Here is a 13,076-nt window from a genome sequence, read left to right on the forward strand (position 1 = left end):
TAAATAGGGACCTAAAACTCATAAAGAACTACCCGAGAAGCATTAGGCTCTCGGTCTGATATGCGCGTTTGAACACCTGAGTAAGCTCTACTCATTGCGCTGGCGCAGTCATAGCCTTGACCCGGGCATTTGTTTACGGATATCCCATTACATTCAATCAGTTCAATTATTTATTTTTCAAGGCCTAAAGCACTTTGAGCAGTCACATTCTTGAAGCCCAAGAAACAAATACTTAGCTTTCTAATGCAAATGGAAATTAAAAAGGTTTAGGAATTACTTTTTTGCAGGGTTACGGTCAACATGGTTTCTATATTAATAAATAAAAATAGTCATCGATGACAGGCGAGTATGAGTGTAAAGGGCTACTAGGCACTATGGTGCTTATCTTTATTATTATTTTAAAAAATAAACCATGTATCTTTGTGTCTTCGCCAGTTATATTCATTCATATCTCGTGTCGTCGAATTAATCGCAGTTACAGTTACCTTGCATTGAGAACCTTGAATGAAACGATCAGGCTAGGAACGTACCACTTTTCATTTAGGGGTGTACGTGAACGGTTATTAAACAAATCCCTCACCAATAATCGTATGTCTATAAAACCTGCATTCAGATATAGGCTACAATTAATACAATACAAGACAACATGATACTATTTCATATTTACATCAGAAATGTATTTTCAGTCTGTCTACATTAAGCAATCGGTCTTGTGACGACAGCTCTCCCTCTAAACGTGGTGGTTTCTCCCAAGATGATGTTGCAGATCCCTTTAAAATCTCTTGACCGCTGCCTCTGCGACGAAGTTTGGAGCAGAGCCGATCGGCAGTAATGAAAAACCTAGCTGGAAATGACAATCTTCATTTTTTTTGCAGAAATGCTTTTGTGATTAAATGTATTGAACGAATGACGAGTTTGGCGTTGATGATATTCTCTCAAACTGGACTAATGAATAATTCTGCTACTGAACTGTCTAATCTGAAGTAGGACGCATAGGCTCCTAAAACGAATCGCCATTGTGATCCCTTCACTCTGGTGCAAGAGAAAGTTGTATTTTTTACGCATCGTGAGAAAGGGAAAGGTATCCCACAAAACGATTAGGAATTTAAACGTTTGGAACGGGATGTTTTATCCCTCTTAAATCCTATTCTACGTCGAAATGGATCAGGCACCTCCAGGTATTTGTTGAATCTGTATTCTGTTAAAATGCCTATCACATTTTATTAACCGCTTATGATAGAAAGTTGACATAATACCAGTTGTGCACACACAGGTGTCCCCCCCCCCCATGTGTTTTGCCCAGGCATGCATAGCGCAATTCGCTGCTTGGCAATTACGTAATACTTTTGTCGTTGACGCGGTGGATTCGCTCTTTCTCAGTCTTGCTTTGTCTTTACAAAGATATATTTATCAAAATTAAACATGGTATTTTGGGTCATAGGGTGATGAAATTCTCTCTAACCTATTACTATGTTATAATAACGCGTTTTACCAGCGCGTAAACAATGTTGAGTGGAGAAGAAATGCCGCAATGAAATGACTGCTTTGTTCCCCTTTTTCTCTAGTCTACTGTAGCCGACCGTAGTTAATTCGTGCGCAACCACTGAAAGCCTACCAGACCAGACTAGGCAACTTGTCGCATGACTTACTTCGAAACTGCCAATGGATGGCTGTATGCTACTTGATGTGATATTGCATTTATTATTATCACATATTGTCTTTTTTTTAATTCAGCTGTCTCGGTGGGATTACAGTGAATGACATAGCCATAGCATGTTTAGAACTGGCTGGTGTCAAATAAATAGGGACAATTTCCACTGTTTCTTGAAGTAAAAGAAAGAGAATATGATATTTATATTTGGGCTTTTATGAAGTCTATTCTTCATATACTGTATTTGTGTATTACTTTACTTCATGACACCCTCTGGAGTGAGGACTTGGGGTACAGTCACAAGTCATACAGTTTAGGAATCCAGGCTTTCAGCATCGCAAATATCGTCCTTCGCCTCAATATGGAAAAATATAATAGTTTTATAGAGGATCATAACTTTAGTGTCCTTCCAGAAGATGGATGGTTTTTTGGACACAAGACAACCAGGGGATGTACAATTGACCCTATCTAAAGTTATGCCTACATTTGCACTTTGCCGACAGAGTAATAATGTGCTGAATTTGCAGCATTTACATTTGGTTGCTTTAGTTTCTTTGGTGGTTTTTCAGACTTGTTGACAAATGTGTGAAATCTATTTCCCCTTGCATGAAAAAAATACTAAAAGCCAACTTTGTGAGTGAACCTATGTTGGACATGCCTAGGCTTGTCTGGAGATCTGACAAGTTTGCAAAGAGGGTGTGTGTGTGGGGGGGGTTGTTGTGTGTGGAATCATTCATTTAAACAGCTGTGGGTCTGCCGGTGGTGATAGTGAGGTGACAGTTTATGTTTGCAGTTATTTCACTTCCTCTCAAACTAATCATTATCTCAGGAAACTGTCATCCTGATCGCTCTCTTTCTCTCTCAGCTCTCCCTCCTAGGTCAACAAAGCCCATGACCTCCTCCATGAGCCACAATTGCCTCAGGGAAGCCCCAGTCTTTCCCCTGCAAGATGCCGAGTGGTACTGGGGAGACATTTCCAGGGAGGAAGTCAACGAGAAGCTCTGCAACACACCTGACGGTTCCTTCCTAGTTCGTGACGCTTCCACTAAGACACAAGGAGACTTCACGCTAACGCTGAGGAAAGACGGCCACAGCAAGTTGATAAAGATCTACCACCGTGAGGGGAAGTACGGATTCTCAGAGCCCCTGACCTTCAGCTCCGTGGTGGAGCTCATCTGGCACTACCAGCACCATCCTCTGGTGGAGTACAACGCTGTGCTTGACGTCATGCTCACACACCCGGTATCCCGCTTCCAACAGGTAGGCAGGAGACACCCACCCACACCTCTCATCTACCCTCAGTCTCAAGAATGTTTGTGTCCATTTTGAGATGGAAATTTGTGAGGGAGTGAAATTTGCCTTTGGTTTCCTAAGTAAATGGAAGATAATCGTCATACACAGACAAGTAATTAGTTGTCTGCTGTATTACATTTGTCTGCCTGTCTGTACCCAGGATGAGCTGGTGGAAGAGGACAGTGTTGACGTGGCTGGCAGGAAGCTCCAGGAGTACCACAGTCAGTATCAGGAGAAGAGTCAAGAATTTGACCGTCTATACGAGGCCTACAGTAAAACCTCACAGGAGATCCAGATGAAGAGAACAGCGATAGATGCCTTCAACGAGACCATGCTGATCTTCGAGGAGCAGTGTCGTGAGCAGGAGCGTTACGGGGAGGAGTGTGAGAGGAGCAGTCGATCTGAGGGAACAGAGAAGGACCTGGAGAGGTGAGTCTGGCAAACTCAGGCAGCAACATCGCTACGTCTCTCGACATGGAGTCTCCACATATGCTTATAGTGTGGATAGATAGATGTCTCTTTGTTGTTTCCTCCTTCCAACATGCATGCAGCTATGTTTCAGCTCAGTGGCTTGACCCATGACCCATCTTTTGACCCCTTATGACCATTGACATTTGCCCTTTCAGCTTCCTGATGAACTATGAGAAGCTGAAGTCTCGGCTGGGGGAGATCTACAACAGTAAGGTCCACCTGGAGCAGGACTTGAGGTCCCAGGTCCAGGACTATAGAGAGACAGACAGGAGGATCAACAGCCTCAGGCCTGACCTCATAGAGCTACGCAACATAAGGGACCAGTACTTCAAGTAAGTTACAATACTTCTATTCTATTCTGTTTTATTCCAATCACTGTTAATGAAGTAGATTTTTTCAAGCCCTTCCCACTGGGCAAAAAGTAGTTGAATCAATGTTGTTTCCACGTCATTTCAACAACAACAAAAAATATATGTGATGACGTTGACACAACATACGGGAATTTTGTCTTTTTTTCACCAAACCTTTAACCTAAATCCAATGACATGGTGAAATGTTTTGTTGATTTCATGTCGAATTCACGTTGGTTGACAATTTAACTAAAATGTAATCAAAACTAGACATTGAAATGATGTACCCAGTGGGTTGGCACAGACATTCATTTTTTGGTCCCCTTGGTTTTTCAGTTGGCTGAATCACAAAGGTGTGCGACAGAAACGCATTAACGATTGGCTGGGGATCCAAGACGATAGCAGTGATGAGTAAGTATTTCATAGTATAGACCTGTAAATTCTTATAATACTTTGTAATTGTACTTCGTTTTTGCTTAGAGATGCTTGTGGTGCTTATACATGTTTAGAAATGATCAAATACACTTTTTTTTTTTTAAATAGTATGCTCACTATTTATGAATGATTGGTATCAATGAAAGGTTTTTAACAATGTCCTCCCTGGTGTGTGTGCAGCACCTATGTGTTGAAGGGGGAACGGGAGAAGCTGGCGCACCATGATGAGGGGACCTGGTTCGTGGGAGAGCTGAGCAGGACGCAGGCTGAGGAGATGCTGATGGACAAACCCACCGGAACCTTCCTGATCCGAGAGAGCAGCAAGCAGGGCTGCTACGCTTGCTCTGTGGTGTGAGTGTTCTCTTCCTGCGAGAAATGAACATTATGTAAATAGTCATGAAGGAAAAGGAGATGAAGAAAAATATGTGAATACTGCTATGCCGTATCAGATGGCTCTACTTTATAGGCTCTTGTAAAGCAGTTACTCCACTTTGATGCATGTTTCAAAGCTTAGCGGCTGCTACACTGGTACTAACATATCTTTCTTCTGTAACCTTTCAGTGTGAATGAAGAAGTAAAGCATTGCATGATCTACAGCACGCCACGTGGTTACGGCTTCGCTGAGCCCTACGACCTCCACTGCTCTCTGAAGGAGCTCGTTCTGCACTACCGCCTCAACTCCCTGGCACAGCACAACCAGGCCTTGGACGTCCGGCTGGTGCACCCCGTCCACGTCACCCCTGTCTCGTCAGCTTCGCCCCGCACAGCCACAGAGGATTGCCTGCGACTAAAGACAGAGGAACACCATCTTCTACAGACTTCTACTAAACTACCCGCGGGACTCCCCGCGGCCGCTCCAGAGATGTAGACTAGGCGGCTGTGGGACCTGTTTGCGTTCTGTAGCTATCCTAGTAGGACAACTTGAGGGCGGATATGCTTGCGTACTGACGCAACTTGAGGGCAAATGTGTTTGCTTTAGTGAAGCAACTTGAGGGGGCGGACGTGTTTGCGTACTGAAGCTATTCTACGGATTTGCACTAGGATGATTCCAACAGATTTGTGAATGTGATTTCACTTGATTGGAACTTTGACCGGAACTTGAATGTCAGCTGGGACTTTGTTTTTTATAAGATTCTGTTTGCTATTGTTATTGGTTTGTTTGTTTGTTTGTTTGTTTTGTACCCATTTTTTTCACCTTTTCTTTTATGGGATACTATTTGTTTTCATTAGTGGGCCTGGTCATCCAGTGGATGATTGACTACATGTACTATATCATAATATGTTTATATTTGTCAGGTGCTCTTTTTTATTTGGACTTCCAGGGCCCCATTTTGACAACACAAAGAACTGGTGCTAATATAAAACGAGACCGTACTACACCCAATACCTTGGAATTACGATGTATTTTCAAATACGTGTTAATTTGTGTGATGTCCATGCACGGCAGATCATTAAAGTGGGTTTAGAATATAATGGTGCAGGAAAACAAGATGGCTGACTCGGTGGCGTAGCTAGCTGTGGTACGTACCAAACTCGTTCTGAGTATTTGAGTACGTAGTCATGCAACTATAGGAACTGATGTAGCGCAATTTGACAGTAGCACTGATTTTTTCTGTTGTCAAATTATAACCCAGTTATCAGTTGATCTACTGTACTGAATGTAGCATAAACAATTTTCAATATATTCTTAGAACAACATTCTACATATTGTACCCAATAACCAAAGCACTTGTTATTAGTGAGAAAATATGTGTCCCGACCAGAAAATTCAGTTTATGGTGATGGGGGGAAAAAACACACCACACATGTGCTTGATCAAAACATAAATGGACTGTACGTTATATTCTGTTACTCAAAGTATAAGCTTTTTGTATTTTTAGATATATATTTTTTCTGAAATATGCCACAGGAGATGAAAGCTTGAGGAAAGTGCAATCCAACAGTATTTGTAATGTTAGAATTGAATGATTATGATTATCGGGGGTCATCAGCATTTGCCATAGAAATGCACTAACTCTTGATTGGTGGCGTTATTCATCTGATGATGTGACCTTTTTAAGAACGTTTTTGTGTGAACTGCCAGAGGTGCGGAAGTGTTAATTCTGTTTCTACTACTTGAACTGTGGCATTGCTCAATACAGGCATTGAATGTTTCCTCATGACATATAGGCCTACATAGCTTAAGAGGAAAGGAATCCATGTTGTTCTTGGCACATTTGTCAAGTTTGAGGACAATAGACACTTTGTATTGAGATACTGTAAAACTTTTTTTTGTGGTTGGTTCGATGGAAGGTGTTTTAGTCTCTCTTAAAAACTTGACGGGAGGATTGAGGAAACTCCTTGGGCGACGTTAAGCAATATGAGATTATTAAAACCTTTTCTTGCTGAAAGACAATAAACTGATGAGGGTTTTTCTTTTGTACTTGCGTTGTCCTTGTTCCACTTCTTCCAAGTGTTTATTTATGCAACCAACCAATGACAATACATTTTCTATTTATGAAGGATTTAAATGGTGCTGCCAATCCTTCTATGTATGCAACACCTGAAACCAGTGAAATCTCTCACCTGAGCAGTTGCTTAGGGACAGATCATCAACCCAGCCGCAGGACATCCTTTCACCCCTCTATAAAATCCTGGTGTGATGAGAGTGAGAGGGGACATAGGGACAATCGTTATCTTATTAGCCAATTGGCAATCGCTATTCCCGGGACCCCAGGTCCATTAGTGTAGGACCCAGTATTTGATATGCAGTATATACCAGATGACTAAACAAGGGGAAAACGCTGTTTTGAAGCCACCACGCCTCCATCTTGGAACTCTCCTACCTTTGTAAAAAAAATATTTTGGAATTTATTAATGTCAACATTTGTTTTTGCTGTTTATTCTTTGACAGACACCATAATGCATACTTTTGAATTACATTGTCATCATTTTCCTTACAGTATAATTACAACAACAAAAATACTTAAATACATGTCATTATGTCCTTGAAACATTTCATGGAAATAATGTAGAATTCCATTCATTCCTATGGAGGACTGCTTCTTCTGGGGAGTGCCAATATGACCAACCAGTGGCTTCAAAGCCTTTCATTGGCCAATACATAGCATCAGCAATCCAGGGTTTATATTTTTTATATCAGAGGAAGATGCGAAGTGAGAGGATTTACTCCCAAAATCTGTCCGCGTGAGATAAACCCTTTTTTGTATGGCGTTCTATGAGAGAGTGTCGAATTACTTAAGCCGTATTTCATCGAATAGAAGTTTCTGAAGGTTTAGGCTGTTACAAATGTACTGAAATAAGTAGATGCACGTGGCATTCTGGACTTTGTTGTGCCGTCGTTCACACGCATATCTGCCCTCTCATTGGCTAGAATGGTCCCACCTGATCTTACTTTTCTTCTTCACTCATTAGGAACACCTTGCAAATATTGAGTTGCACCCCTATTTCCTTCAGAACAGCCTAAATTCATCGGGGTATGGACTCTACAAGGTGTCGAAAGCGTTCCACAGGGATGCTGGCCCGTGTTGACTCCAATGCCTCCCATAGTTGTGTCAAGTTGGCTGGATGTCCTTTGGGTGGTGGACCATTCTTGATTCACACAGGAAACTGTTGAGCATGTTCATGACACACTCAACTGATGCGCCTTGTACCTACTACCATACCCCATTCAAAGAAACTTAAATATTTTGCCCTGCCCAATGGCACACATACACAATTCAATACAATACACAATTCATGTCTCAATTGTCTCAAGGCTTAAAAATCCTTCTTTAACCTGTCTCCTCCCCTTCATCTACACTGATTGAAGTGGATTTAATAACAAGTGACATCAATAAGGGATCAAAGCTTTCACCTGGATTAATCTGGTCAGTCTATGTGTTCATATCACCAACAAAATATCATGATCCAAACACACCGAGACAGTCGTGAAAAGGGCACAACAACACTTTTTCCCCCTCAAGAGACTGAAAGGATTTGGCATGTCCTTTCTCTATTCTTATTTGACCTGTTCTTGCCATAATATGGCTGTATACCACTCATACCTTGTCACAACACAACTGGTTGACTCAAACTCATTAAGAAGGAAAGAAATTCCAGAAATTAACTTTTAACAAGGCACACCTTTTAATTGAAATGCATTCCAGGAGACCACCTCATGAAGCTGGTTGAGAGAATGCCAAGAGTGCAGAGCTGTCATCAAGGCAAACTGTGGCTACTTTGAAGAATCTCAAATTATTTTTTTTTAATTAACAAAAACCTTTGAATGAGTAGTTGTGTCCAAACCAAACCTTTGACTTGTACTGATATATATATATATAATATATATATAAAACTAATATATTTGTATATATATATATATATATATTTTTTTTTTTACATACAATTAAGTATAATGATTATGGCTCTAGATTGCAGGGAAAAGTGGTTTCAGGTGTTTGAAAAATGCTAAATTCTCACACTTATGGAAGCGGAACACTGAAAACTGTGTCAGTCAGCAGCATAGAGAGGACAGGACAGCCTTCTTGGCTGGATGGATGGACCAGATGCAGTGGCGTCTGTGAGCTGCTGACTCACTACCAGGGTGTGTGTGTGTGTCAGTGTCTGTTCCTGATTAGAAAATGGACAGTAGGCAATTCACAGAGACAGATTGCACAGGTTTACTTTGCACTGCAACACTGAAAGTGACAGAATGGCAGCTCTGATTACACCTCCAACTTAACCTTTGTCCTGTTAGCTGGTTTGAACTCTATGACTGACTTGACCTGAAACTGTAACCCATAACCCTCATCACTTTCTCTCAAGGTAATATTTGCAGATGTACATTCTTCCATTGATATTCATACTGTTTTATATACTGAAAAATATAAATGCAACATGCAACAATTTCAATAATTTTACTGAGTTACAGTTCATATAAAAAAATAATTCAATTGAAATAAATAAATTAGGCCCTAATCTATGGATTTCACATGACTGGGCAGGGGCGCAGCCACCCACCGGGGAGCCAGGTCCAGCCAATCAGAATGAGTTTTCCCCACAAAAGGGCTTTATTACAGACAGAAATACTCCTCAGTTTCATCGGCTGTCCGGGTGACTGGTCTCAGACAATGTCGCAGGTGAAGAAGCAGGATGTGGAGGTCTTAGGCTGCCGTCGTTACACGTGGTCTATGAGGCCGGTTAGACGTGCAGCCAAAGGAATTTTATGGTACAGAAATGAACATTACATTCTCTGGCAACAGCTCTGGTGGACATTCCTGCAGTCAGCATGCCAACTGCATGCTCCCTCAAAACTTGAGACATCTGTGGCATTGTGTTGTGTGACAAAACTGCAGAATTTTAGAGTGGCCTTTTATTGTTCCCAGCATAAGGTGCACCTGCGTAATGATCATGCTGTTTAATCAGATTCTTGATATGCCACACCTGTCAGGTGGATGGATTATCTTGGCAAAGGATAAATAATAACAGGGATGTAAACAAATTTGTGCACAAAATTGGATGGAAATAAGCTTTTTTTTTGCATGTGGAACATTTCTAGTATATTTTATTTCACCACATAAAACATGGGACCAGTGTCACCCTAACATTTTGTTCAGTTTATATTACATTTTTTGTAATTTAGCACACACTCTTCTCCTGAGCAATTAGGTTTAAGTGCCTTGCTCAAGGGGACATTGCCTGATCTTTCACCAAGCCAACTCAGGAAGTTGGTTACTGGCCCAACGCTCTTAACCGCTAGGCTACCTGCCACCATTTCGTCTATGCCATCCATTGCTGTCTTACTATCACCATCCGTCCTTAGAAAAAACTTCTGAGCAAGGAGGGCTGGAGAATGAATTACCTTTATAGTCACACCTAAAATACACCATCAAACCTGCTCTCAGGCGTTGGCAATTGAGCTATTCTCCTTCAGGTTTCCACAGCCAATGACGGCCCTCTTCCCTCTGTCTCCGTCTGCCTCTCCCATTCCACATCAGCCTGGTCCACCAATGAAATGGCGAGAGCTCACTAACTGGCAGCCAACCAGCAGCTAGTTGCTATGTTGGAGGCAGACTCTGTAGCCCAGTGACATTGACATGGTGATTATTTTTCTTTCACCAGCACAGGCTGCTGTGGAAAGCATGAAATAAATTAGGTTAGGCATGCATACATTGTCATTTTGTAATACTGCAGAATCTTGAAGATCCCCAAACATTTAACTAAAAATGTCCCTAAATGCTTCATAACATTCAGGCAATTTTAACACAATCACAAATAAGGCCCATCTTCTCTATACAATTTGTTTTCATGTCATTTCAACACAGTAAAAATCGTATTTTATTAACAGTAATTTTATTATATCCATGCGTGCTTTGATTTTTACTTGCCTTCTTAATTTTAGCCAGGCCTACTGCGTATTTCATCACTTCTGTGCACACATTGTTCCATTGCTGAACCGCCAGTGTTGACAATAATTGATCCTATTTATTTGGTATTATATTAGCAATTTGACTGTCAATCCCATTCCTTCCTCGGGGCCATCACATAAACTAAATCTATAGCGAATAATTAACCGTTTATAAACTACTTAGAATCCCTTTATAAATGCAATGAAGTCTTGTATTTTCCCCATGTTTATGTAACCTTACATGGTTGTTTTTGGCCTGGCCTTTTTGGCAACAACTACCTCTGGCACCTCTGGTCAGGTGAAGAAATGAGGCCGAACATTCAGCCTGACGTCCAGCTGGTTCAGCGGAGTTAGCAGCAGCTGACTAACTGCCCTGTGCATGCTAACAAACCATCCAGGGGGATTCTAATCTAGCAAATAAGATCTGCGGGAGCCAGTTTAGCAGCTAGGGTATCCATCCTTCACATACTGTCCTCCTCTAACTACGCCACCTAACCCGGCTTCTTCACTCACCCTCAACATATCATTTTATTCATTCATGTATTTATTTATCCAGGATATAGCCCTCTCTCAGTAGGCTAACAATTGCCACTGTTTCCCAAACAAGGGGTCCTCATTTCGATCCCACTTACTCTTACCTATTTTGTTTTTTTGTGCACATGCACCTTGTCTGACCTCTGATTTAACCTGCAGAACCCCAAGTAGCCCTGGCCCCCTCATAATCCTCAAAATCCAACCACATTCAGCCGCATGCTGACTTTTTCTTGAGCAGATGGTCGGGGGTGGGAACATAATTCCAAATAATAGTATATTTGACAAAAACTATGTCATTTCAAACCTTTTACGTTGGGATTCGATCACATCCGACTGGGCACACCATGTCATTTCAACGTGGAGAATTGGGTCATATTTGGTAGATACGTTGATCAATGAGATTCCAACCTATTTTCACTTAACTCAAAAAGACAACCAAATGTTTGTTGAATTCCCAATGTGTTGTCAATCACTATGCTTTCAACCATCTAAAAGCACAACCAAATTCCAATGGAAAATCAATGTCACAGATTTGGTTTGGTTGTCAACTAAATGTGTTATCTCTGCACTTTCAACTATTTAAAAGCACACCACAGTTCAAATGGGGATTTAGTTTATTCATACAACAACTTAATTTGTTATCACTGTGCTTGATCAAATAGCACAGCCAACTGACCTGGATTGCATTTAGTTGAGATTACATTGAAGTACATGGTGCAAGTGATCACTGTCATTTGAGATTCTGTGCAGATTATTATAGAAATTGTGAAGATTTCACTGACCTGCGACCTTGAACATGCACGCTTTCTATGATTACATAAGAAGATAATTATTGTTACAGTAACCTCAAAATGCCCTTAAATGTACACAGAGGGCTAATATCAATAACATGCATGTCAATCTCCACGGCTGGCCCTTAAATGTACACAGTGGGCTAATATCAATAACATTGCATGTCAATATCCACGGCTGGCCCTTAAATGTACACAGTGGGCTAATATCAATAACATGCATGTCAATCTCTCCTGGCTCAAAGTAGAAGAGAGATTGACTACATCACTACTTGTCTTTGTGTGAAGTATTGATGTGTTGAAAACACAGAACTGTCTGTTCAAAAAGCTAACACACAGCTCAGACACCCATACATACCCCACAAGACATGCCACCAGGGGTCTCTTCAAAGTCTCCAAATCCAGACAAGGCTTGAAAAGGATTTGCTAGTAGATTCTCGACTTGATTCATGATGAAGATTGCTTGTCTAGCTTGCTAGCTAACATTTTGAAAGTGTGATGTTGACATGATCAGTCCAATCAAAGCTACGGTAGATATATCGTGATTTTACATCATTTTATCTGTGGCCAATGACCTTGAGCCTTCTTGGATGGGCACTTTTAATGTACATCTATGGCAGCACCCAAGGGGCTGGAATTTTCGAGCTCTCTCCGTAGTGTCCCAATAAGTGACAGACCACTGAGCCAATCATGACGCAACTAGAGAAAATTACAAACCTCTGCTGGCTGCCCCACCACTACAGAAAACACTGAGCTAGGCTGAAACACCTGCATTTTGGAGCTGCTTTACTCAAGAAAGCAAAATAAGGACCATATTTGTATGTGGCTTTATTAACTCAAATTCTTTCTTTATTTTTACATTGTTTGCAAACTGATATGTGACACGTATTAATGCCAAAATAACAAACAAAACAGGCAACCAAAAAAAAAAACGTTTATTTTGTATTTATTTTTTAGCCAAACAGGTGGGGCTCAAAACAGGTGGCAAAGCCCCACCGGTCCTGATTGACGGGTCGCCACTGCTACTAATGGTATCCCCACAAGGTCACAAAATGGGCTGGATTTAATATTAAGGAAATAGAGTGATGAGATGTAATAACTCACTGAATGGATATCAGGTGCAAATCATATACATTTAGTTTATAAAGGGCTTCTCTAGATGA

The 13,076-nt window shown here is 41.1% G+C and overlaps 1 protein-coding gene across 1 annotated transcript; it reads left to right on the top strand.

Annotated features, from left to right (window-relative positions):
• Window positions 1–799: 799 nt before the first annotated feature.
• Window positions 800–6,622, top strand: LOC118394857 (phosphatidylinositol 3-kinase regulatory subunit gamma-like). The gene is made up of 7 exons (XM_035788455.1): window positions 800–1,178; window positions 2,517–2,911; window positions 3,105–3,373; window positions 3,571–3,747; window positions 4,102–4,176; window positions 4,381–4,551; window positions 4,762–6,622. The coding sequence occupies exons 1-7, from the start codon at window positions 1,160–1,162 to the stop codon at window positions 5,066–5,068; spliced, it is 1,413 nt and encodes a 470-aa protein (XP_035644348.1). The 5' UTR covers window positions 800–1,159; the 3' UTR covers window positions 5,069–6,622.
• Window positions 6,623–13,076: the final 6,454 nt, after the last annotated feature.

This window comes from Oncorhynchus keta, chromosome 15 (genome assembly GCF_023373465.1).
Source record: "Oncorhynchus keta strain PuntledgeMale-10-30-2019 chromosome 15, Oket_V2, whole genome shotgun sequence".
Lineage (NCBI taxonomy): Eukaryota > Metazoa > Chordata > Actinopteri > Salmoniformes > Salmonidae > Oncorhynchus > Oncorhynchus keta.

Bases quoted from the DNA above. Each gene is read 5' to 3' on its own strand.
- LOC118394857 (XM_035788455.1), top strand. The intron at 2,912-3,104 runs GTAGGCAGGAGA...GTCTGTACCCAG, and splicing joins CGGTATCCCGCTTCCAACAG to GATGAGCTGGTGGAAGAGGA. The intron at 4,177-4,380 runs GTAAGTATTTCA...GTGTGTGTGCAG, and splicing joins CAAGACGATAGCAGTGATGA to CACCTATGTGTTGAAGGGGG.